General features: G+C 40.2%; 1 protein-coding gene across 4 annotated transcripts in view; it reads right to left on the reverse strand.

Moving 5' to 3' along the window:
- The window catches only part of FMN1 (formin 1), a 367,926-nt gene that overhangs the window by 261,495 nt on the left and 79,363 nt on the right, over window positions 1–27,068 (reverse strand). For 2 of the 4 annotated variants that reach the window (XM_084776572.1, XM_084776573.1), the window contains one exon: window positions 597–772. The exons of 1 other annotated variant lie outside the window; for it this stretch is intronic. In XM_084776572.1, the coding sequence (XP_084632698.1) occupies window positions 597–772 (176 nt within the window). Of the gene's footprint in view, window positions 1–596; window positions 773–27,051 lie in introns of all 4 variants that reach the window. One more of the 4 variants, XM_084776576.1, reaches the window with a different exon arrangement.

Here is a 27,068-nt window from a genome sequence, read left to right on the forward strand (position 1 = left end):
AGAAATGGAATGGTTTGTCAACTCTATCGGGCCATCTAAAACTGGAAGTGGCTAAGCTTGCCTGATGCTTTGTACTGGGGACTCAATGCTTCTGTATCAGTGGCTGTGTAAATGAATGAGACCGGAGAAGCCTATGTTTTTAAATGGGTCATCCTGTATTTGGCAGGCTTCCCACCAACTTGTTGGGCTGTTATTTGAGCAGCTGGAGAGAAAGAAAGGTTTCTAGGTGTGCAGTGAAGACAGGTGACTGGAAAATACAGAGTATATCTGTCAGCCAGCATATGCTATTCATAAATTTTTAGTACAGTGATATTAAGTGACTTGCAGCAAATTGTTTTCTTCCCACAGGGAGGTTTAGGCATCGGAGCTAATGAGACAGAGTACTCTGGAAAGAAACTATAGATCAGTCACCTTCTGGCGCACAGATTTTGTCTTGGTTTGCTGGAGCCCATTGATTTTTTTTTTTTAAAACAATGATCCACAGACAGAATACAACTTCAGCAACTTTACATATATAATTTACATTTTGTACATATTAAATGAGCCTCTGCAGGACCACAAAGAACCACAGGATAAGCACAGAGATTCCCACTTACGTTGAGATCCAAGTACAATTCACTTCTGCTTGACTTTTCTTTTTCTTCGTGGATCAGAAATGGACAAGGTGGTCCGGCTCTGTAACCCAGGACCCAAGCACCTCCATCCTTATTGGAAGGGTCTTTAGCTGTTGCCTCATTGAAGCTGTCACAGGGAAAGCCTTCAGAGGCGATACCTAAGTGAACACAGGGAACAGTGTCAAATGACACAGCAGAGAGATGAAATACAATGTAGTCAGCAAGTTTGGAGATTCTACAAGGCACTGTTCCTGTTCTGGCTTCACTTTCTAGTTTATACTTCTAGAGTTTGCTGTCCTTGGAAAGGGCTTTTCCCAGCTACTCTTTGGGGATCTTCAAGCATATGCCCTCATCACCAAAAGCTCTTTCCTATGCTCCTGAGACCTGCTTGCCAGCCCAGGGTAAGAGATTTCTGCCACTCACAATAGAATCAGAGGAGAAGCCCGGGAATATAGGCAGGAATTTTCACTCTAACGCTCCATGGTGTTACTCAAGCCAAGGCATTTGTCAAAGCAACTTTTTTTCCGCCTGTTTCAGTTGTTGTCTTGGATGCTTAATGACTCTGTCTGCTAAAGTTGGCCTAGTCCTGGAAGCTTCTTAGCCCTCTTACAATCTAACCTAGGACTAGACTGTTTTCAGCCTCTGAGACTTACTTCTTAATAAGCTCTCCTTTTCTTGTTTTTACTGAGCTCTGGGCTGGCTGGTTCAACTCAGCTCTCTGGCTCAGACTCTGCCAGCAGCTGACTTACTCAATCTGGCTTCTCTCTTGGCCTCTGAATGGCTCTGCTTGGCCTCAAACTAACTCCAGCAAGCTGCTCTAGTCTCCTGACTCCTTCTCATTCTCTGGCTTGTTTTCTCTTCAAACTGTCTCTGTAGATCTGTCTTGGTAAAACTGCTCTGTCTGTCTGTCTGTCTGTCTGTCTGTCTGTCTCTGTCTCTGTCTCTCTGTCTGTCTCTGTTTCTGTCTCTCTGTCTCTCTCTGTCTCTCTCTCTGTCTCTGTCTCTCTCTCTCTCTCTCTTTCTCTCTCTCTCCATTGCCCCTTAAAAATACCTTCCCTTTCTTTTCTCTTCTCATGAGACTTGGCCATATCCTATTCTGCCAAATTTTGTCTGATTCATCACTTTTTCTGCCACTCAATTAAACATCACTTTCAAACATAAGTGTTTCCTTCTACAAACTAACTTTACCTTCATTGTTTGGGATTAAAGCCATGTACCACCATGCCTAAGCTTTTCTTTACCTGATACTTGCTCTAAACCAGGCTGGCCTTGAACTTAGATCTGCTTGCCTCTCTCTCCTGGATTAAAGGTGTGTTTGTATTCCAGCCAGATCATATAGACCTAGAAGGTATTTGGATGTGATCTCTTGCCAGAGCAGCCGTGTTCTGAATTAACATTCCTCTACAGGCACTAATGTATTTGTTCTTGTGGGGCTGAACCCGTGTCTTATTTCTAGGGATGGAAGCTTCTTGTACGGTGCACACTAGCATGTGTGAGTTTGACCATGAGGGAATGCTGCAGGAGTAATTCATTTGGGACTGAATTTTGTCATCTCCAGAATAGTCAGCTAAACTCTTACCTAAACTATGTCAGGGTGACAGTATGGCTCTATTCAAATTTTAACATAATGTAGAGTTGGGAAACAGCAGAGTTCCTGGGTAGGGTGGGGAGGGGACAGTAAAGCACACAGAGAAGGTAAGTAACAGTCAAAGCAATGGCTGGAAGGCAGCTGAGCACTAGAGGCTCCTAGAAACTATGTACGGGGCCTCTGCCTGACATTCTTGAGATAACAACACATGTTCTAAGATAAAAGGATGTCGTGGTCAAAAACAGCCACATGCCCTGTCCCTTGGTGCGTCATACTTTATGTCAGCTTACTGAAGAACTTGAAATGTCCCTTGGTTAAAAAAAAAAAAATGAGCACCCATCCCCCAACTATCAAATGGTATTTCCCCATGCTTATTATTTGGTCATGGGATCCATTTAAAGAGATGTCTGCTGAGCCAAATATGTTGTGAGCTATTAGTGTTCCACTGGAATGCAGTTTGGAAAATACTAGATTAGATCAGCGATAGACAAGCCTCTCGAGGCACTCGCATTCCCGGTCCTCTGTGAATTCCTGGTAAGCAACCTCAGCACAACCTGAAGCAGCCAGGTAGACAGAAGAGACTTAGGCTCGATGGTGTCTTTTTGCAAGACGGATCACTGGATATGTGATAGGGTGTTTATTATACATAATCCCTGTAAGAGAGGAGCTCTGGCAGCGATCCAAAGCCAGCGGATGGCCTCTGCCATGCTGAAAACCTGACTCACAGGGAACCTGAGCTGAGAATAACTCGGTGCACAAAGGGCTGTGAGGCTGGATGCTTCTCTTACGTGAAAGTAGCATTTGAAGAGTCAGAGAAGTTGAGAACACCTGAGGTTTTGCTTTCTGTTTGCTTGCTTAGTTCACTTCGTTGAGTTTTAATCACCTTTCCAAATGACAGTGACAGAGGTCACAGTGTTTCCATAGCTGCCCATTGAAGGCTGTTCAAAACACACTTTTAGCCACCAAGAAAAAGCAGAGTCCAGGACATCAGGCATCCATTGTCATCTCTGCCAAATGTAGGGTGTCTAGAAAGCGAGCTCAGGCAGTTTCTTCATAAGGACACAGTGCCTTAAGAGGAGTTTCTGTCCAACTGAGGTTCCCTCACCTGTGTTTTGACTTATGGAGTTGTACCCTGTGGAGTGTCCCTAATTCCTGTTCTGGGCAGGTGGGTGGGGGTACGCTAGTGCCTAAAAGAACCTCAAAGCATTTCCACAGACAAACCTGAAAGGAAGTAATCACTGTGACGACCTCAAGCTCATCTAGCTCTAGTGGCTGTGGGATGGTTCAGCCCTCTCCTAGACCATTTCTGTCCTTGATGTTGAGAAAGGAGGAAACACATCCTTGTGAACCAATGGAGTGCTAGAACCACACCGTCTCATTTCCTGAGTAGGTACTTACTAACTAGACCCCTCACTTAGATCCCTGCACTCTTCATTTGGCTGTGGAGTGGGAATGCTGGCTTTGGGTAAAGGTTATATGGATTAATATAACTATATAACACATGACATATGTCACAAAATACATTGTACAGCAGCCCAGGTAAGACATTCATTTTATCAGAGGCATATTGTCTGGTGAGACTACGTTTATCATTACAGTATGAATAGTGGTGTGAAAGAGTGGTGAATTCACACAATAGCAAAGGCTTGGTGTTCCCAGAAAAAAAGACATGTGTATACATGTGCATGTGCGCAAACATGCAAACACACTTACACACCTGCAGTGTCTAGCCAACACCACATTAATGAGGTGAGGCATGAAATTCAGTTGACTCTTTATGCAAAGGAAAAACAACAGAAAGCTTAAGCAGAAACATTAAAATTAGTTTAATTCAGGAGTTGATGCTTATTTTAAAGAGCCAATTTATGATGCCTATTATCTAACCAGACAATAAGCTATAAAGAAAGCATGCAAGATAAACCATGACACATGATAATTGTGACAAGGATTATTAGGACAGGAGAGGACCATGGGCAGATACAGGCTACATGGGATATTATCTCAGAAGTTTGACAAAGTACAGAGGACAAATTCAACTTTCCAGGAAAAATGAATAGATAACAAATGTATAAAGTAACTTCTGAATTAAGAGGTTTAATAATATAAGTACAAATGGCTTGTAAAATAACTTACTTGTCTATATTTATTGAAATAGGGCATGTCTGTACTATTCTTTTCAACTGAGTAAACAAAAAAGCAAAATAAAAAAACAAAGAAACAAAAAACCAAAAAAACCTAACTTGAAACAAATAAATTTGTCAGACTAGTCAACTGTCACTTAAATTTTAATACAAACAGATTTTCAAGGTGTTAGATTTACATTTCTGAAACACTGAAAGTCATCAATTTAATCAAATGTCTTTCCTTTAATGTGCACATTATAAGCCTAATTTTATTAAATATTTATTAGTTGTTTTGTTTCTCAAAGGCACATCAGCCCTTTGATTGGTCACAGATACACACAAGAGGTTAATTTGACAGGTGATCATGGTTAATAGGACATACAGCACAGATACACAAAGGGTAAGATGGCTTACCTTTGAACGTCTGTGCTTTCCCCAACCATTGAAATGATGAGCTGCACTTTGCTGACGCTACCCTACAACATCAGCCTGGGGGAAGCTGTCAGCAATCAAAACAGTGGAAGCAGACAGAAGGAAAAGGTAATGTGCCATTTACAATGGAGGCAGTATTCAAAATCCACCTTCCCCAGATGCAGTCGGTCTTTCTGCCTGTGAAACAAGGGTTGCTGTTTCGGTTCTCTGATCCCTCCCTGCTTTGTCAGCGTGGACTCAGAATCTCACTCTTGTCTCTGTGACTCCTGTGAGAGTCCAGTTCTGTATAATCACACACGTGTTAGATGTGGCCATGAAACCTGCTCTGCCTGAATGAGTGTGGGCAATGTGATAGTGCGCAGCTCTGTACACAATTATTCACACCCCGACCCACATCTCTGGCAAAAAGGATAGTCTCGTGGCTAGTTTCAGTCAGAGTCCATGCTCTAGCGTCATGCCTCAGCTCTCATTATCATGGTGGTAAATGATAGCACGTAACAAAACTAACAATGTGGGTAGAATTCTGAGGGAAAAAAAACCAAGATCTTGTCAATTCATCCCGGAAGAAACACGAGCAAGGACCGCCAGGTTCTCACCACCTGAGATCGATAGTCTCAGGAGGAAGGTGTGTGTATCTAAGGAGAAGAAGGCTGGTGGCAGACCAGGCGGTAGGAAGAACTGGGAGGCGGGCTTCAGCAGTTTGAGTCTCTACAAGGGAAGGCTCACAGCTATCAAATGGATGAAATGTTTGAGTGTTCAACATGATACCTAACATCAAACTAAATGGAACACTAAAGTGGAAAGGGTTATTCTCTGTCTTCCTGTCTACGCACCCATTTTACAGCTGAGGGAATCAAGCCTGGGAGGACTTCAGTATTTCCAGCACTCTTACTTTTACTTATTGGCAAAGTTTGAATAAAAATCCAGGTTCTCAAACATCTCCCATGCTGCTTAGAGAAGGACATTATTTACTGCCAGTCCACAGATGGGAATGTTACCAATTCACAGGGCCCAGAAGATGGTGTGAGTAGCTAAGAGCCCGGGTTTTGGCAGGTGAGCCTCTAAAACTAATTGCTAACTTTGAAGCTACAGAGCACCCTCACGTCATCATTTCCTCACCAATAAAAATCGGATAATAAGGATAAGCCTGGTAAGGAACTGGAATACAAATTATTTTCTCCTGGGAAACTTCCTAGGCTGTGGGTGTATGAATTGTGTGAAGTGTGCAAATAAGTCCTGGTTTAATAAATTAATACATGCAATGGAGGTACATTAAATACCACTCATGTGAATGAAGGGGAACTTTTTATCAAAGCAGTTAAAAAGAATAATTAGAGTTTATGGAAGCACTCCAGTAAAGTAGATCCCAAGTCTCTTCAAGCTCCCAAAATAGAAATCACATCATCTGATGCAATAGCTTCATCAGGCAAGTGGCTGATAGGCTCTAAAAACAATAGATCCTCAGGGGTCTGCATGGAGACAGGAAGACATTTCTTCCCTGAAGGTCAAATACATGATATTTGAGTCATTAACCCTATTTATAGGCATAGTTTCCAATGAAATTGCATTTTAAAGAGGTCTATCAATATACACTGTGATGATATTTGCATTAACCTTCTCAAAATGGCCTTTTCCTGGGAGGTATATGGACTGGCAAATAAAGAAAAGCATTTACAAATGTAATTACACTGACTATTCTAAGGGTCACACATTTCAAGCAGCACAAACGATGCTAAGAACAGGTAAAGACTAGGGGTAGAGTCATCTGGATAAGATCTGGTATAAAATGAAATATGCTCAGAAAGTTGTAGGAGTCCTAAGACAGGTCTCAGACAGTAGATGCTCAAAAAAATAGATGTTGGTACTTCAAATGTATAAGTTATCCAAAAACTGGGTATGTTGGTTTAAGGAATATACTTACTAAAAACATTCTGAAGCAAAACCAACATCACAGAAAATACACAATTTTAGTCACCAAAAGTAAAACCAAATAGTATTTTTTTTTCTTTTCTTGTAATATTAGTCCAATTATTATGTGGATGGCTGCACAGTAGGAAGGCTGGGTTTAAAAAGGCATGTAATGATTGAAAGCAAGATGATAAAGGAAAAACTGCGAAGTACTAAGCATTGGCTTATAAAACATACAAATGAATGAAAAATGTAAAACTCCTTTGGAAATGATTTTGAGATTCATGGAACTGAGAATATAAACAGCAAGATAAGCAAGGGGAAATAAGGCCCTTTTGTTAGTGTCCATGGCAACATTTCAAGGATGCACATAAAATATGGCTCTTAGCATGAAGTAAAAGAAGGTATGAAAGCACATTCCATTATTTTATTATTGTTACCAAAAGAAAGAGAAAGACTGGCCCTTTGGGTCTAATATAGATTTTTCTGATACAAAATTCTGAAAGCAATAGTTTTAGGAGTAGGTTTTGGCCTTAACCTTAACTCTATGCCAGGCGTTTGGTTAGTTACCTCCACTGGGTTTTGTTAGCAGCACTGGGGTTATAAGGCAAGTCAGGCTGCCTGCTAACAACCTTTGTTCTTCTAGTCAGAGAAGCATGGCTGTTGCCTTGAGTTCCCAGTGCTCCAAACTCCACAGCAAAACTCCCAGTTTCTCAAATCAACATCCTATGCCAAAGTCTCTTGGAAACCAAGTTTTTTTTTTTAACATCTCTTCACACTGTGCCGGCCATCTTGCCTGAGGCTCCCAACAAATCAATTGTTCTAAGGGTGAGTACTGTCTGATATAAGGGATTTATTATGCATCAAAGTTTATGTAATGTAAACTTTATATACATTACACAGGACTGGATAAGAATTCTTCCCAAAGATCCTGAAAGTTTAGGAGTTAAGTCTCCCTGTTTTAAAGGTGGAAGAGTAGTGACGGAGGAAGTTATCCTCGCTCAGGGTGGAACAGGGAGTAGTAGAACTGAATTCAGAGCCCACTGTGCAGTTAACCTCCCGCCATACACAGCTAAGCCAACCACGGAAGATGAATGTTTAGCTGTGCAATGGAAAGCAGCAGTGTAATCCTTGGGAGAGTAGAAACACGTGAGGTGAGCCACACGACTGCTCACAGTTTCTTCCGAAGAAATCTCATTTCTGGATTGCAAAGGAAAAACAAAGTGAGCCCTGGCAACTCATCCAACACTTTAAACATTCTAGCATGCATATAAGTAGGAGCAGAGGGATCGAGCAGAAAATACTCAAAGAGATTTTAGCATTAATTTTTCAAGTCTGAAGAAGGTTATAAAACCATGGATTAAAGCAGCTCAACTAACCACAAACAAGAGAAACACAGCAAATCAGTAATAAATAAAATTGCAGCACTCCTGTAATCTCAGCACTCTGGGAGGCAGAGGCAGGCCGATTGCTGTGATTTCAAGGCCAGCTTGGTCTATAAAGCTAGTCCAGGATAGCCAAGACTACACAGAGAAACCCTGCCTCGAGAAACCAAATAATAATAATAATAATAATAATAATAATAATAATAATAATAATAAAATAATAATAATAACAACAACAACAATAAATGAGATTGCCAAAAAACACTGATAAAAGATCTTCTATAAAAGCAATAGGGAAAGATAGGACACTAATACAAACCTCCAGTCAGAAGTAAAAAGGTAGAAGACAGAGAGTATAGACAGCACTTCAGTGCAATTACAAGGAATGGCAAAGAGAGAAATGGCATGACAAAGAGTCACTTCATTAACAACTTATAACAATCCTTAATTTTTATTGCTTGTACCTAAAAAAGAACTTGAAAGTACATGAAACAAAACTGCCAGAAATGAATGGGGTAATATACAAATTCAAAATTATACAGAGATATAGTAATTATTACTCTCTTATTAATTGCCACCAAAAAATTGACAGAACAGCAATGGAAAAGTTGGGAATGGGGGTTCATGCCTGTAACCCTAACACCCAGGAAGCTGAAACAGGAAGATCAGTATGAGTTCAAGTCATCTGAGCTCAGGACAGCCTGGGCTACATCGTGGGGCCCCCATCTCAAAAACAATACTGAAAAGTCAATATACATAACAAATTAGTAGATTTTTATCTAATAATTATAAAATACGCCATTCAATAATAGAAAAATATATACGCTTTTCAGACACATATATACTGTATCCCCAAATGTTTGAGAATTAGATAGTACACTTTACCTTATGTTAAAAAAAAAAAAAAAAGATCACAAGAAAAATTAGGTCTCAGGGTAACAGTTTATGTAGAAATGATGGGAAATGTATAGATCTGCTCAATATTGAATGGCTCTCCCCTACACTGCTTAACAGCAATTTGCTTTAGGCTAGGGGAATATTGGACATACCATTAACACAGAAAAGACCATATACTTTCTGAACACTGCGATTGAAGCCTTGGCTTCCCCCCTTACTGTGCTCCCAGGATACTTTTAGTCTCTTGGTCAGCCATGTGTTAGACTCTGCTCTTGAAGAAACAAGACCATTGAAAGCATTAGAGGTTCTTGGGAAGCCAGCCACTCCAGCTCACTCTAGAGTGAAGTTCCAGGCCAGCATCTTTACAAATGTTATCAGTCCAGTTAGCTTTTTCCTTCCCTGACCTGACATGGTCCAGACCGGCCAATGGCTGCCAGTTAGCTGAGAACTTCTAACACCGAAAGCAAGAAGCTAGAAAACAAAAGGAGGAAGAGGCTGTGTGACGCCATGCCTACTGTTCCACGATCTTGGAGACTGCTTTCTTCCACAATCACAGCTCCCGCTGCGTCCTCCTCTTCCATTCTGCCAGTTCTTGTCGGTTGTTAACACTGGAAACTTGTGTCCCCTTCAAGCCTGAGAGTCTTCTTAAGGGCCGCTCACTCATGTTAGTTCCTATGAACTCATAAGCTGGTGCTCATTTTCCTAACTAGGATGTTCAGTTCATACCCAACTTCTAAACTTATCTTCAGTTTGGACTCACTGACCCTACCCTCCATCTTTCCTCCAGGAACTCTGACAAATACTATCGGCGTTGGCAATGGTATCTGTTTCCTGCCCTCTAACAAGCTCCTATTTGCTAATGCACATAGGCCCTTGCTATCTGATATTCACCGAACTTATCTAGAATAATACCAGGAATCTAACTGCCCCATCTATTCCCCTGTGAGCTATCAAAATGATCAAACCCCCATCTTCTATCCTGACAGAGAACAGGAAGATCTGACACAGCCTGAAATAAGGCAATGATTTCAATAAGCACACAGCTATCTTTCCCAGATGGAGACGATTCAATTGGAATGAAAGAGAAAGATTTTTAAGATTAAAAACAAGGAATTCCCGAAATTTGTGGATAAATGGATTGAGCTAGAAATGATCATAATGAGTGAGTTAACCCAGAAGCAGAAAGACTCAAATGGTATATACTCACTTATATCTGCATATTAGCCCAAGGGGCATGTCCCACGAAAGCCTTCACTTACCAGGAAACTGAGACAGAGGAGAGAACATTCTAGTGGGACTCTAGATGAGAGAATCATGGGAGAAAGGCAAAGTAGAAGGACCCAGAGGGTCCTAGAAGCCTACAAGTAGAACATTATGATAGGCAGATTTGGGCCCAGGGGTCCCACTCAAACTAAGGCGCCAGCCAAGGACAATACAGGCGGTAAACCTTAAGCCCCTACCCAGATCTAGCCAATGGACAGAACACTCCCCACAGTAGAGTGGAGAGTGGGATATGACTTTCTCACATACTCTGGTGCCTCACCTTTGACCATGTCCCCTGGACGGGGAGACCTGGTGGCAATCAGAGGAAGGACAGCAAGTTACCAAGAAGAGACTTGATACCCTATGAGCATATAGAGGGGGAGGTAATCCCCCTCAGGAACAGTCATAGGGGAGGAGTATAAGGGGAAATTGGGAGGGAGGGAAGAATGGGAGGATACAAGGGATGGGATAACCATTGAGATGTAACAAGAATAAATTAATAAAGGAGGAAAAAAAAAAGAAAAAAGAAAGAAAAAAAAATAAATTAAGTTACATCAAAAAAAAAAAAAAAAAAAAAAGATCAATACAGGCACTGGCCCAGGGAACTCCAGACATATTTGGTAGCAATACCATATCTGGATAGCAGCTGCAATTGGCATCCCTGTGCAACTGAGCTTACAATAGGCTCGCTGTTCTCCAAAAGTCACCTAGTGTTCTGACTAACCCAAAAGGAATTCCAGTGGCAACGTGCTAAGAATGAATCACCGTCTCTCTGCCTTCCCAATCTTTGATGTTAGCACAAATCTCTTCAGTTCCCTCAAGGCTTAGTGTACATCTTCAACTAACAGGGAGACTAATAGGATGCTTTTTTTCCCCCCCTTCTGGAATACATAGGTATAAGAAGTCTGCATGCAAGTTCAAATGAATGGTTCTCAAATTCATTTCACTTGCTTTTAAGTATTTTTGTTGTTTCTGATGCTCCTTCTAATGTATACTATGATCAGAAAACAAAACAAATCAAAAGCAAAGAGATTTTGTATAGGAGAATATTACAGATATAGCATCTTTGAGTATGTTTTAGTCAGCTAAAGTATCACAGTTTCTTTTCATTATACCTTGAATTCATTTGCTCAAACATGAAATTAGTTCTAATCATTTTTAATTAACAAGCTTGTCATCACACCAATACTTGACACCCCCCTCAAGGGGACTGTTGCCATCATCAGTGTGATTTTGCTATATCTTAAGGCTATTATAGCACCAAAAAACACAGCTCTGATTCAAATTGCATGTCAGTAGAAAAATCAATTTACTAAAAGAAAATTAATTCCATAAGCCAAATTTTTATGAAAGCAGCAGATCCATAAATTGAGTTAAACCTATACTAAGAATAGAACTGAATATCTTTCTTGGCAAAAAGGACTTATCAATGTACTCAAATTCATGATAAATGTTCACTGTGAAAATTTCACTGAATAGTAAAATAGGAATCTTTCAGCCTAGGGTTTCTGAGAAATCATAAATTAGTAAAGATTGGCAGTAATGCCTCAGTATAACAAAAGAGAAGTTTTGGACTGATGTGCATTGTAGTGACAAGTATATCAGGAGCCAGGCTTTTACTGTGGTCTTACACTTTGCACAAATAAAGCAGGTAATTGATGCTACCTTCCTTCATTTGAAATGAAAACATATACATGGGAGGGGGGGATGCACTCAATGCCAGAGAGAAGCCACAGGCCTGCTCACGCCCGTGGAAGTTGGATGAGATGACTTTTCAGAGGACTCAGGATTGCTCAAACCAATTGGCAAAGGGAATAGGAACACATTGCTAGGGCAACTGGCAACATGAAGCTATTCCTGCAGCAATGTCTTCCAGCTCATTTAATCCTAAAATAGTTCTGGAATTTGCCACAGAATCGAGGACAGCGTGTATTACTGAAAGGGATAAAACAGTAAAGGAAAAATTGGATAATTTGATGTAAACTAGTAAAAGTGTTACTTTGCTAAAGAGAGCTGACACTATTTCTTTGCAACAAAAGTGGTTAAATCATGTCTATTTTTAAAACAATGCAAATTTGAGTCTCAATATTTGTACCCTTAAAAGAAAAAGCAATGAAGAAGTTGAGGAGACAGCTCAGTGTGTAAAATGCCTGCTATATAAGTATGTGGACATAGGCTCCAATCTCCAGGGCCTGGATAAAATGTTGGATGCAACAGCACGCATCTATGACTGCAGTGCTGAGCAGTGGGGCAGATACAGTCAGATCCCTGTAGCTTACTGGCTAGGATAGCCAGCTTAACCACAGGGTTGAACTCCAGGTTCAGTAAGAGACTCTGTCTGAGTCTAAAGTTAAGTGATCAAGGACGACATCCATTGTACACACACACACACACACACACACACACACACACACACGGGCAGCGAGAGCACCAGCCCATACACATGTATACATAATACATACACATACATAAGGGAAAAGCGATGAAAAACTTGAAATCTCGTCTATTGTTGTGGTAAATAGAAGACAGAGGACTATTTGCAAGGGTTTCCAGACAGAGTGGCCACAGAGCTCTGCGAGGCAGGGTGCTGCCTAGTGACAAAAGCGCATGCTGACCTGAGGTCCCAAGCATGTTGATATCTCTCTCTCTCTGCATGGATACAGGAGACCATAAATGGAAAAGGTAACACCAATTGCTACACCCTCGCACAGCTCCAGGGACTTGACCTGATTAGGGGGCCAGTGAAGGAGTAAAGAAAAAACAGACAGCTGGGTGCACATAATATTAGGTTGGGTTAACTGAGTTCTCTGGTGGAGAAATCACAGCACCCTGGAAGCTCCACAGGCTTCTCATATGCTGCTGAACACACAGAGGTAGGCTTATTGCATACAGCAGAACAAGGAGGCAGGATCACCTCAGCTAAACAGGGAGGCTGGCTCATGGCATCAGCTGGCTCAGTGGGCAGATTTAGCTGATCTTTGTCAAAGCAGTCTCTGTAAGTGCCCCATCTTTAGGCTACATATATATACATACATATATATTCACAAGGAGAAAGCTATGGCAGACATTTTCTGCACACATTATCAATATTTGTACTTGGGGCCAAGAGAGAAGCTTTGTCAGTTTGCCTGCGCCTATCCCAGAGAAGGCTTTGACATTTTCTCATGAGTCTGAGGCCTTTTGGTCCAGGCATGGTCATGCCCATACCAACAACACACATTCACTGAAGCCTTCACCCACACACCACAAGTAATTCCCACAGACTCAAATGATTACTAGACAGAAGTCTGTTTAGTAACATGTCCCCACTGATCAGGGGAGCAGGAGTCATCCTCAGATTTTCCGTGGGTCATTTTCAGTACTACCTGATGGGAAAAGGTCAGTCAAAACCAAGTAGGTTGTAACAGCTAGCAACCGTGGAATCAGTGGGGATTTGGTGGGACATAAGCGGAGTCGGAAGGAGAGGTTTGCAGACCACTGTGCTCTCTGGGCTGGAGTGACACAGGTCCAGACCTCAGTACTAAACAGTGGTGCCACCCAAAGAAACCCAGATCAACTGAAATGCTGTTCGCAAGAGTAATCACTGAGGAAAGATCCAATGTACCAAAAAACAAAACAAAAAACAACAAAAACTCAAAAGTCAAAAGCATGTAATTACTAGAAGGAATCATAACTATATCTGTATATTCTCCTAGCTACAGATAAATATTATTTCCTGTTTTCTGCTTCAAAAGATACTAGTGTTTTTTTCTTTCCCCCATTTTCACTTGAGGGGGATAGGCTGGCTGAAATTAGGGGATGTATTCATAAGTTGCAAAGTAAGATAATGGATCTTCATGCAATGAGAAAAGGTAGGAGCACCAAACAAGAGACTGAACTCAAGAAACAAGCTGCTCACAGCATGTAAAGGCAAGCTCCAGTGGCTAGACTTCTCAGGGGTCACTTATCAACAGGGGCCAGAGAACCCCCAGCTAGTGCTAACAAGCTTTTCTCTCCATCAAATTGTATCCAAGAAAGGGAAAGAAACAACCACTGGTGTGAGTCTTGAAAACAGTAGAAAATATCCACTTTCTTTTTCTTAGTGGTGTCCTAGAAGATTCCTGGCTCAGGGCTCAGCTGTTCAATTTGTCTTTGCTTCACAGCTACAGTAGCCTATAAATAAATGTATGGGGTTTTTTGTTTGTTTGTTTTTATCGAGATAGAGCTTCTTTGTGTAGCCTTGGCTATCCTGGACTTGTTTTTTGTAGACCAGGCTGGCCTCAAACTCACAGTAATCAGCCTGCCTCTGACTCCCAAAGTACTGGGATTACAAGCGTGCACCACTGTGCCTGGCTATAAGTTCATGTTTTAATTAAGACAATTTTAGGGTCATGAGTCAAAACTCTAAAAAGGCTAAGGTAGTCTTGCTTACCCACACAGTGTTTCAAGATTCTGTGCATATCTGCAGCAGGCAGTACTGAGCTTTAAATAGTACATAAGTTAGGTAATACTTCTGTGGCTTAGAAAACTTTAATATCTACAGGAGTCTATAAAACAAAACCTCAGAAGTATATTGTTTACCTTGCCATTGGGCATATTTCTCTGGGCCATTCAGGTAATTTGTCTTGATATCTTTCCATAAGAATGCTGCCTTCCTTACATATTTTCTCTCTGTTTTATTCACAGCATGTATTTCCTGTATGACTGAGGAGTGTCAAGTTTAGCTATAGCAATGCAAGACATCAGACCTATTTCCTTCTCTATAGACAGCATTGTGGTGGCCCTATTTTTAAGACAAAGAAAAGGCAAATGCTCATATAATATAGTCCAGATATTTCTTTTTTATTTTTCTCAGTCAACTCTTGAAGCCCAGAACTGTGTTACAGATGTAGCAAGAAGAGAAAAAGGGGCTCAGGTTGGGTGCCATGTTGTTGTTGAGAAAGAATGGTAGAATACAATATTGCCAGGGGCTTAGACGGCTTTCATGGGAGGGTTTTGTGCTTTATTAGTTGTGCCTTTCTTGGCCCAGGAGGGACGTGTGACAGAATGTGCACCGTGATTTGGAACCTTCCTTGACTAATCTCTATGTCTCTGGTTTTCGCCTGCTTGTTTATTGGCATGCCTTTATCAAAGGTATCCTGTGAGCTTAACAAGAAATCAGAAAATATATGAAACTCAACTTGTTACTCCAGCAAAGGTTTTCAAGAAGAGAAGAAACATGCAACAAGAAAGGACACAGTGAATTAGCAAGTGTGATTCTCTACTCATCTCTCACTCCTGTGAGCAGAGAAAGGAGATAATAGCATATGAAAATGGGAAATGAACCCCAAATAGGACTGATTATCTTGCTTTCCTTACAATAAAGAAGGATGATTACATTATGGGGTTATAAGAACGTAATATGGAGACTGATGGAAGAGTCTCTCCCATTAGAAGATGCTACATTTACACTGTAATGCTCTGTGTTATTGAGTAACAAAGCAGGGCTAGGCCTAGAGAAGATAAAGATGGGGAAAGAAAAAGTAGGGGGGTGGGAAATGAAAAGATAAAAATAGTCACTATAAACTAAGAACTACCCAATCATTGAGGCTCCTCTCCCACTCTGGAAAGGTCAACTGAGAGCTCCAGAGACATGTAACCGTATCCTACTCTTCTTTTGATGTTCTCACCAAGACGGGTTTAACGGCCCTTTCCCTTGATTCATTAGGTGGTCACTTCAAAGAGCCTCTAAAAGGCCAATGTTTGTCTAAACAACTCCCTTGCCTAAGTAAACCTAGACAAAACCTCTAGAGCAATTCATCCTAAATTTCACACATTATTGCCTTTGGCCCCTGTCAGTGACCTCAGCCTACAGTATTGATTGCTGCTTGCCTCCCAATATGAATCCCTCCAAAGATGGACCAAAACCCAAGGGGAAATGTCACAATTTAGAAGATGTGCTATGACTTTACTATTTACAGGCCATTTCCAAGCAACATGGCAATGACCTACACTTGATCTGTGACTCAAGATTCTGAAATGAAGATAGATATACTGTTTAGTAACAAATTAACTCAAAATAACCAACGAAATTAAAAGTGCCTTTGCTCTAACACATGAGTAAGATCGTAGGACTTCTGTGCAAGGAAAGCACAGCCATATGTGACGTCTATTTTTCCAACACAGAAGACAAGTGTGGAGACCATTCAATGTAGTAGTAATGAAAAATACACAAGATAAAGAAAGAAAAGGTACAGAAGTAATAAACTTGGAAAGGCTAAAATACAGAGTGCAAAGCTAGTAACACAGCAGTGATGCAGGCACTCTGTCCTAAGCAGGAAGGAAAACATCATGTTTAATCTAGCCCCAGATGCTTACAGCATTGGACCCAGAAAGTTCCCACTGTTTTTGTTTAACCAATAAGTTAGCACATGTATTATGACTTTGCGGGAAGTACACTGAACATAAACAGGGAGAAACAGCCAGATGTGGTGGCACACACCTTTAATCCTAGCACTCTTGGAGTAAGAGTTTTGGTTTCTTAAAACACTCAGTTATATTATGTAAACATGTTTTTGTCTTACTCCCAGGTAAGGGATATGGGGCTGCTTCAGATTGTCCATAGCAGCCAACTGTTTTGCTCTAGGAGAGGTATATATTTTGCCAGCTGCAGATAGCTTATGTTTGGAATTATGGGGACTCTGCAGGGGGTTTATCAGTGCCAGAGTCTTCAGAGAGGCAGCTGCTGTTGCTCCCACCTGCTGCTGATAGTTCTGTTGCTGTTTGCTGGACTGATGTTTGCTGTTTGCTGGTTGGAGATATCCTGACAGTGAAGATTGGACTTGCCCGGAGGAACTTGACATCCCTAATCAGGAAGGAACAGTGTAAAGAGATCTATGCCCCCTTTCCCCTCTAACCTTCTTTCTCACTCACCTAGTGTTGGGTAGTGGGAAGGGATAGGGGTGGGGAAGGGTGGTAGATAAGGAACCAAATGTAGCAAAAAAGACTGACTATACGCTCTGGAGGTAGAAGAAAGTAGAGGCCAGCCAAGTCTCAAAGAAAGCAAGTGGGGGGGAGGGGAGAGAGAGAAACTGGGCGGTGGTGGTACATGCACACCTTTTATCGCAGCACTGGGGAGGTAGAGGCAAGTGGATCTCTGTGAGTTCAAGGCCAGCCTGGTCTACAGAGTGAGTTCTAGACTAGCCAGAACTATACAGAGATACTGGGAAACAAATTAACACCATACTTATGACTGCAATATTTTACCATAAAAAAATTTTCTAAGAGGCAAACATCCTATGCAAAAGATGTTTATCATGCTACTAAGCTCCTGAGGCTAGGGAGACTGGTTAGCAAGCAAAGGCACTTTCCTGAGGACCTAAGTTTGATCCCTAGAGTCTATGCAAAGGCAGGAAGACAACCAATTCTACAAAGTTGGCACTGACTGCCACCCACGTGCCATGGCACTTTAACCCACACCACACCCAAATATTAGAAAACAAACAAACAAACAAACAAAAAACACTGACAACTCATAAATAAGCCAAATGTTCAAACTTGGTAAATAAATATATTACCTCTATAGTTCATAACATTGAAACAACATTCATGAAAGATTTGCAAATATAAGATTTTTCAAGTAACATGTTGAGCTTTAAAGTTATACACCAAGTACAGAGACTTTTTAAATGATATGTGAAAACATTGAACTGAAACTTAAATTTCTAATATTTCTAAGGGTTGTGGTGGTGGTGGAAAGATATTTTTGCCCTTATTAATTCTATGGTTCTTTAATGATGGCCATGTAATGCTTTTATAACAAAAACATAAATTTCTCATTTAGTGAAATAAAAACACTTTTGGACAAATATGTCCTAAATAACTTCAAGAGAAAACGTCTTGCCCTGGAGACCCTTCTCTCTCTTCTCATTTTTGAATATGTCTGGCTATGTTCAAGACAGGTTTCTACATGCCCAAGTCAATAAGGCATCATGATAACATATTGACAAGTATTTTTTAAATGTACAAAATATAAATTTAAAATTCCCTAATATATTATCTGCCGACCTTGCTATTACAATGAAGATACAGACAACACACTAGTATTTTAATCCATTAAAATTTTCCAACATTAGCCAAGTGTGGCAGCACACGAGTTTGATCCAGCACTCAGAGGCAGTAGATCTCTGTGAGTTTAAGTCCAGCCTGGTTTACATAGAGAGTTCTAAAACAGCCAGAACTATAGAGTGAGCCGCTATCTCAATACAAACAAACAAACAAATCCAAAATTAAAAGAATTTTAATGACTTGACATGTAGTATAAGTGAACATGTATAAGTCTTTTATATTTTTAAAAATTGTCTTTGGATGACACTTAAGATAATAATTATTCAGAGTAAATGAGTTAATATATCTAAGTGCTATGTAATTATAAAGTATAATTCAAACATTGGTTTAAACTTTTTTCTGTAGTGTTTATGAACTTGCATTTATTTCTGATGCCACATTTAGCATATAGTATATGAGTTGATTAATATTGATCATGTCATCTATTAATTATATACATATATTATAATTTATTTTTTATGTACATTGGTGTTTTGTGTGCATGTGTGAGGGAGTTGGATCCCTTGGAATGGGATTTATAGACAGTGGTGAGTTGCCATGTGGGTGCTAGGAATTGAACTTGGAAGAGCAGCCAGTGCTCTTAATCACTGAGGTATCTCTCTAGCCTCAATCTATTAATTATATTGAATTTTAAAATATATGATGTAAAAATTTTTTCAACACCCAGCTGACATCAAATATATTTTTAAAAATCACGTGACATGCTTAATAGACCTCAGTAGAGATAGACTACTGCACAGTCACCGGAATGGCAAACACCAGAGTCAGAGAACCACAGTGCTGATGTGCGTGTGACTGCAAAGGGGCAAATACAGAGTTATAGCATGACATAGGAGTTAATCCTGTGACTACACGGGAGAAAAAGGAAGATGTGTGTTTCCACAAAGGCCTTGCCTGTGAGTGTTCATAGAAGTTAGAAGGTTCCTAACAGCTAAAAGGTGAAAATAAAATAAATGCCTATCTGCTTATGAATGGATGAGCAAAATATGAGATATTCATAAAACAGAATATCATTTGTCTATAGGAGGAATATACTTGAAGACATTATTCTGAATAAAAGATGCCTATCACAAAGACCATATATATATAATATATAATGTGTCATATATAATACATATGTATTCTATTTAGTTGAAATGTCCAAAAATGGGTACCTAGGACTGGAGGAGATTGTGTGGCATAATGAATGATTGAAAATAAATATAGTTTGGAGGAGGTAGTAAAATATTCTAATATTGATAACTTTATATTATTGTAAATATTTTACATTATTGTGATTATTGGGATAATGATTACATTATTGTGAATACACTAGAACACCTAAATTGTATGTTTTAACTGGGATAATTTATGAGATGGGCATCTTCATAAAGCTGCCTAAAATAGCATCAGTTACCATCTTATGTGAATTTCTTATATTACACATTATGGTAGCTTATCTGTAGATAAAACTAGCATTGACAAAATGTTAATAATTTTGTGATATATTTCTAAATATTTATATAATTAACTGGAGGCAAAGCTATGCAAATAATAGTGTTAACCATAGTCATTTCTATTAGCTTGAAGATGAAACAATGTAAGGGTTCATGTATACTAAAGGATTCTAACTACTGCAGTCTATCTACATAGTAAAATATTATCAACCATCAAGACTAAAAGCTGTAGTTCATAAAACCATACAGAATATTAAATAGTACTTTTCTGTTGAATTCTCAAAATTAAGAAAAATACTGCTACTGTTATTGCTTCATCAAACCAAAAATGAGTACAGCAGTCTAAGGAAGTTAAAAAATTCCCTAGAGATATCCAATAAAAGAGCACTGGGTACACACAGGGAAGAATGCCAGACACCAGTGGTATTAGAGCTAGCAGGATGTACAACTCGAAATCATCAGGTGAAAGGAACATATGCAACTTGTACATGTAGTGCTTTGTTTTGACCAACTACAAGTACCAGGAATTGATGTTCAACCAATAGGAGCTTAAGATACTACCCTGTGCCCTAAGAGCTCACACTTGGAAGGTAAAGTGACATCCCGAGGGAGGTAGAGACAAGGGGAGTGTTGTCTGGTAGGAAGTGAGATACAGATCTGAGGAGATGAAGGCATTCATGGCGGGGCCATCAAAATCTTGAGTCTAACAGCCACTGTGTCAATATTGTCCAAAAGCTGTAACTTCCAGCTTCCCACTGCCCCTCTGGAGTGCAGTGTGCAGAGAAGAGGAAAGGGCAGGGAGAGTTAAAAGATCTCTGCTAGTGAGCCCATATTCTCCGTTTTCCTCACAGTGGTCTTCAGTATGACGGGAAATAGGGAATTGAATCCTTATAAATAAAGTTCCGCTGAAACATCAACCACCCCAGGGCTCATCTGCCTCTCAACACATTAGGTATCAAATACTTGCATTTGGTTGGTTCGATTTAGATGCCTCAGGCTCAATGCCGGGTCTGTGTGCTGTGTGAGCATCTGTTCAGGAAGTACTCACTTTCTGACATGAGCTCCTTTCCATGACCTTAATCAGCTTCTGAAGCAAGCAAGTGTCCACAACACATTTAATTATTATGTATTGCTTTGTGCTATCTAAGCCTCCTGTTCCTTCAGTTAGAAGTCAGTAACGACGAAGCAAAACTGCCAAGTTTGTGATGTTTGTTTTAAGAGATTTAAATCTCTTGTTTATAATTTTATTTATTTATTTTTATGAGTTTGGTATTTTGCCTGCATGTATGTCTGTGTACTACATGTTAATGTATGGTTCCAAAGCCAGAAGAAAGGATTGGATGCTCTGGAGTTGGGGTTTCAGACAGTTATTAGCTGCCACGTGGGTGCTGGGAGTTGGACCTGGGTCCTCTGGAGGAACAGGCAGTGTGCTTATCCATGGAGCCATCTCCCCAGCCCCTTGTTAGTTACTTATCATTGGGGTCAAATTTGCTTTTACTGAATATATAGGTGAGTAGGGAGAAAAACAGCCCCAGTGTTCAGGGATAAGTGTTGCAGAGATCTCACTGGATTTCCCCCCACTCTTTCTTTCTATAAACAACTGATACATTCTTTTCTTTAAGCAGCATCACTATGAACACATGGTGTGGCATACACTCTTACGAGGTTGCTTGTTTACAGTGTCAGTTTTTTCCTCCATAAAGCCGAACCTTATTCCTCCACCCTTACTCAATTGTGGGACTTGCCCAAAAGTAAAAAAAAAAAAAAGCACTGCCATCTCCGTGTTGGGGCACCTTCCTGCTTTGTGTGTTTACTGTTCTCTTCTATGCAGGAGCCCCTGGAACAGCAATAGCAGACATTGGGAACTATGCATGCAGCTTCATGCACCTGGTCAGATCCTTCACCAAGACCTTTTCCAGGGCATCTGCTGTGCTTCAGTTCACTGTGGTTCTATTATAAATACGTGAAAGCAGATGCCCCTCTTAACAATAAAATCCCCACTGAAAACTGTCCTTCTGTTCCTTTAACTCATCATTTGTTTTCCTACAAGGGACAGAAACTAGATAAACGCCCATCTGTTCACCGCTTAGCGTGGGGATAGCTCTGGGCCTGGCTCCCTGTGATCCAAGTCAAACTCCTCTCTTGGCAGCACTCCATGGTCTTCTAACCTCATGCCTTTCTGTACAGAACCCCAGGCTGACTTCCTCCAGTACCTGCTCTGTCCTGGAAGTCCTCTAGGATGCTGCTTCTGGGGCCTGTCCTTCATCCCCACACTCCACAGATGCAGATGGATGGCTCTACAAGGCCATGCAGTCCAGGCCAATGGGAGAGACACTCAAGCACCTCACAACTCGAAGCACAGCAAAACATCCTAGCAGACTAAATTCATGACCTGGACACAAGAAAAAAACATTGGCCTGGTGCTTCCTGAACAGTTAGGCCTAAACATGGATATACAGAAATCATGGAGATCTGAATGTTTCTCCAGAAATGTTCAATTGTTTGAGGACTCTGAGTTCCCAGAAGCCTGCTTTTGCTATATCCATGCCACTTCTAGAACAATCATTGTCAGCTTAATCATTTGACTCATCCAGCTGCGTGTTTGTGTACACTAGAACACCCACCACATGAGTCTGTGTCTCGTGACAAAGCACTTGGGATTTCCTTGTGTTGCTGGGTGACTAACAATGTGCTTTTTTTTTTGGACACAGTCAGCAAGTAAATATGGCATAATGACTGGCTGCAATGTCGCGCCTGAACAATGAAGTCTGGATTTCTCATCATGACAATGAACAGAATTCAAATGGCCATAAAGTACTGTTATTAAAAGAGTGAGACAGATCCTACTTTAGCTGGTAAGATCTTTGAGTTCTGGAAGGTTTTATTTTCTCTTCTTTAGTTTTCGTCTCTCTGAACAACTGTAAACATCTGTGCAGTTGCTGTCCAATCAGCTGCTGGCCAAGTGTGAGTCTGGATGATAACCATGTATAAGTTCAGAATATTTTATATGTAATGCTTATATGTTCATTGAAACTCCATGTAGGAATTGGGGGGGGGGATAGTTCAGTCAATAGAGTACTTGCCTTCCAGAGAAAAGGACATGAGTTTGATCCCCTGAACCCATGTAAAAACAAACAAATCAGGCATAGTGTTAGGTGCTTCAAATCACATCACTAGGGAAGAGACAGGAAGTTCCCTTGGCTAACTGGCAGCCAGCATAGCCTATCTGGCAAGTTCCAGGTCAGGGAAAGACCCTGCCCTGCAAAAGGTGGAAGACTGTGAAGAACCGGAGTAATAATATCCAAGGTTATCTTTTGCTTCTGGCCCTATACACATGTTCATACACACACACACACACACACGCACGCACGCACGCACGCACGCACGCACGCACGCATGCACGCACGCACGCACGCACGCACGTGCACACTCACACACATGCACTTTTCTGTCTCTGTTTCTACATCTCTGTTTCTCCCGCTGTGTGTGTGTGTCTGTGTGTGTGTGTGTCTGTGTGCATACATGTGTGTGTGTCTCATCTCTCCTTTCAGTCAAAATGCTGATGAGACACCAACTATGCTAAGTGCTAGCCTTCATAAAGTCCATTCTCTGTGGAGAAAGTGATAGACCCCACCACTACCAAAATAATGGTAATAGTAATAATAATAATAATAATAATAATAATAATAATAATAATAATAATAATAATAATAATGATAATAATAAAATCACAATTTAAGTGTGAAAGAAAATCGGCCAAAGGAAAAAAGTTTACTACCACCTAAGGCATGGTAGTGGAGGGCAAGAGAGTGAGGGCCAGAGAAACAATACTCCTGGGAAACAACCGAGAACACCAGACATAAAAACATAGAAGAACATGTGTGTGCAGAAGCCTGGAGAGTGCCCTGCCCATGGCAGAAGGCAACCTCTGCTCCTCGAGGCCCCGGTGCACACTCCAGACGAGGAAATCGCACTTCCTGTTCAAGTCATGAAAATAACCTAATTGGAGAGAAACTTGGTTCCTTGCCAGCCTCCCTAACACCCCCACCTCTTTCGCCTCCACCTTTTAAGTGCAGGTGTTTCTCCCACGGGCCACAGCAATGGTGTACCCAGCACCTGACAGGGCAGCTGTTGAGAGCACCTGCATCATGGAGTCTGTAGCCTGTGGACTGGCTGCTCTTCCTCATCCTGCTTGCATTTCCTATTCCCTATTCTATCCTCACCTCCCCTATTACAGCTATTGGCCAGGCTTTGTTACCACGTATCAGTTCTCTTTCTGTGCTACTGTTGGGTCCTTACCTGTTTGTGGTCAGGTGAGTCTATTGGCCTTAGCAGTTTCAGGTGACAGCATTCCTCATTACTTTAACTGCTATCAGCACACCCATCTGCATAGTTATTTATTTAACTAGGTTCTCACACAGACTTCCATATGATGATGATAACGATTATTATTATTATTATTATTATTATTATTATTATTATTATTATTATTAGTAGTAGTAGTAGTAGTAGTAGTAGTAGCAGCAGCAGCAGCAGCAGCAGCAGCAGCACTGGATTTTGTTAAAATTTTTTTCTTGGCGTGCATAGGGATTGTAGTCTCTCATTTTAAAAGGCACTCACACAGAAAGACTAAAAGCTATCTTACCATAAAAAGAAAGGCCACAAATTTCAGCTCAGTCCCTGAGATCTGGTTAGTGCTATCGTTTTCCTGAGGCTCAACAGTAGTTCCTAGGACCCATTTTATGGAGAAAAAAAACAAAAACAAAAAAACCAAACAACTTTTGTGTATGTGTGTGGAATTGACTTATAGCCAGGAAACTTAATTTTGTACTTTCTTTTGCATCTGATTGGAAAATCTATTTTTAAATATACTTTGTTTATATGAATGCTTGTTTTATACTAAGACAAAAAATTGGGAAATCTCTGTATACAGTCAAAAATGTGAGAATCAAAACACCATTGCCCACTCTTAGGTACCCTATTCAAACTTCTCCCAGCAAAAGTGGCTGTCACAAAACAGGTGCATGGGTTGGGGAATCATACTGAATCGGGGAATGACTATAAGATACAATGACAAGTAATTTTGTGTGTGTGTGTGTGTGTGTGTGTGTGTGTGTGTGTGTGTGTGTTATATTTATCATGAAAAATATAGAAAAATAAAAAAGTGTGAGCCTTGGATTCAGGAATATCACTATCCATCTACCTTTGGGTAGGTTCTTTATCTATATAATGGAGAGAGTAGATATCCCCCAAAAGTTTTGTGCAGATTAAAGAAAGTGAAAGACTTAAAATGCTTTTTACAGCAATGAGTAAATTATTATTGTTACCACCTACACAACTTACTACTATAACCAATAAAGTCTGGCAGTAAAGTCAATGACCTAATTAAGTAAGAGGTATGGGTGATCCTGAAGTGACTAGGAGCATCCTATTTGAAATTAGAGCCAATCTCAGAATCAGATACATCCCTTACATGTCAAAGGGCTAGGAATGGTGGAGAACCACACAACCTAGCTTGGGGTCTATTCCAGCAGTATTGAAGGGGACAGAACTTTGCCAGTAGTGATTCTGGATAATTGATGTAAAGAGAAAATGCCTTAGCTACTGAGTGTTGCCAAAAATTGTATCTCCCAACAGCTCTCATGAGCCCCCATCACCTATATAAAAAACAAACAAACAAACCCAGGTGTCACTGCCAGAAGCCCTGAGATGCTGGTGATAATAATTACAGCCTATTTAATGACATCTCCTAAAGAGATCAGTGAAACTTAACACAACCGCCATTAGAACATCTCAACCTTTGGTTATGATGACTGCTTGCTCCTTGCACTGCAGTAAGCTTAGAGAGCTCTGAGTTATATATCAAATTAAAAATTATGAAGATTTTTCAGTGATTCCAATAAACAGGTATGGATTTCAGATACACCCACATCTACTAAGGACAGGAGCCACCTCAGCAAACGGCATGTTTGTACTATCTCCACAAGACAGAAAGTACACAAAGATTAGCATCTCTTGAAGGAAGAACCTCTAAAGCAAACAACACTTGCATAACAAGCTCAGAGCTATGGAAGAAATTGTTTGAACCAAGAGCAAAAGTTAGCTTTACCCTTCACTTAAATGCCTGCTCCTTGTGTAGTGTGGGCCTTTGTAATGAGGTGGTAGCAGAGAAGAGGAAAAATAATTTCCCTCATGATCCTGGGGAGAAAAGCTCTGTTTTCCCAAATCAAAATAATGATACAGAATTGTTAATCTGCATAGACATTTCCCAAAACTCATTCTGGTCTTTTCATAAGATGAAATACCATGAATTCTAAGCTAATGTAAATATATGAACATGCTCTGCAAGAGATGCTAAAAGATCACAGAATGGAGTTTGCAAACTTAAAACTATTTGATTCATTGCCTGATATCCTCCAAAGGAAACTTTAGCATTTTCTGCTTTAATTACTAGTTCCTATGAAGCAATTTATCTTAAACACTTTTCTTGTTAGTTTTATTAATAAGCTTCCCAATGGTTATCCACTTCTTTTGGAACTATTGGAATAGATTGATCCTCCAAGCACAGAGATTCTCAAGGGCTTACTGACAAGTCTATAAAAAGGAGAAATAATCAAGACTACAACGTGGAATAAGCACCAGCAAGTGGAAAAAGCAAGGTGAAAACAAAACAAAGTTAGTTTTTCCCTTAGGGCTGAAATTAATGTATTTTGTATAATTCATTTCTCCTAGGAAATTTCTCCAGTTTGAATATAAAATCAATTTTTCTTAGAAATAAAGTAAAAGCTACAAGAAAGTTCTTGTAGGAAAGAAGAAACTGAGAAATTGCTTCACATTCTAATAACCATTCTAAATACTAGGTATGAAATATTATCAACTACTTAGCTAAATAATTCAGGTCAATCATTTTTTGATATTGATAAAGCATTTTATTGTATAAATCTACTTCTTAAAATGGAATAAAACTTTCATAATTCAAAAAACACCAATATCCACATCCATACTAGAAGACTTTAGGGTGAAAATAATCTTTCCTTTAAAAGATTAGCCTTCAAATATCCTTTAAAAATTAAACACAGCAATCATTAGTTTCATTTAATATAATTGAAGGGAAATATTAACATCCAAATGGCATTTTAAAAAGCTGAGACCAGCAGCGCTTCAGAGTTCTAGCTGGAGGGCCTCTGAATCAGTTTCCCATGGGAATAAGCGGAAGACACATGAAAATTAGCAAAGTCAAGAACTTCAACTCTGATCATCTCACTTCAAAACAAAGGCCCATTTCCCACCTAAAATCAAATGCAGGCTTTGCAAACTCACCTTCCTCTGGGGTTACT

The sequence above is a fragment of the Acomys minous genome, assembly GCF_964271855.1.
Source record: "Acomys minous genome assembly, chromosome: 3".
NCBI classification, from domain to species: Eukaryota; Metazoa; Chordata; class Mammalia; order Rodentia; family Muridae; genus Acomys; species Acomys minous.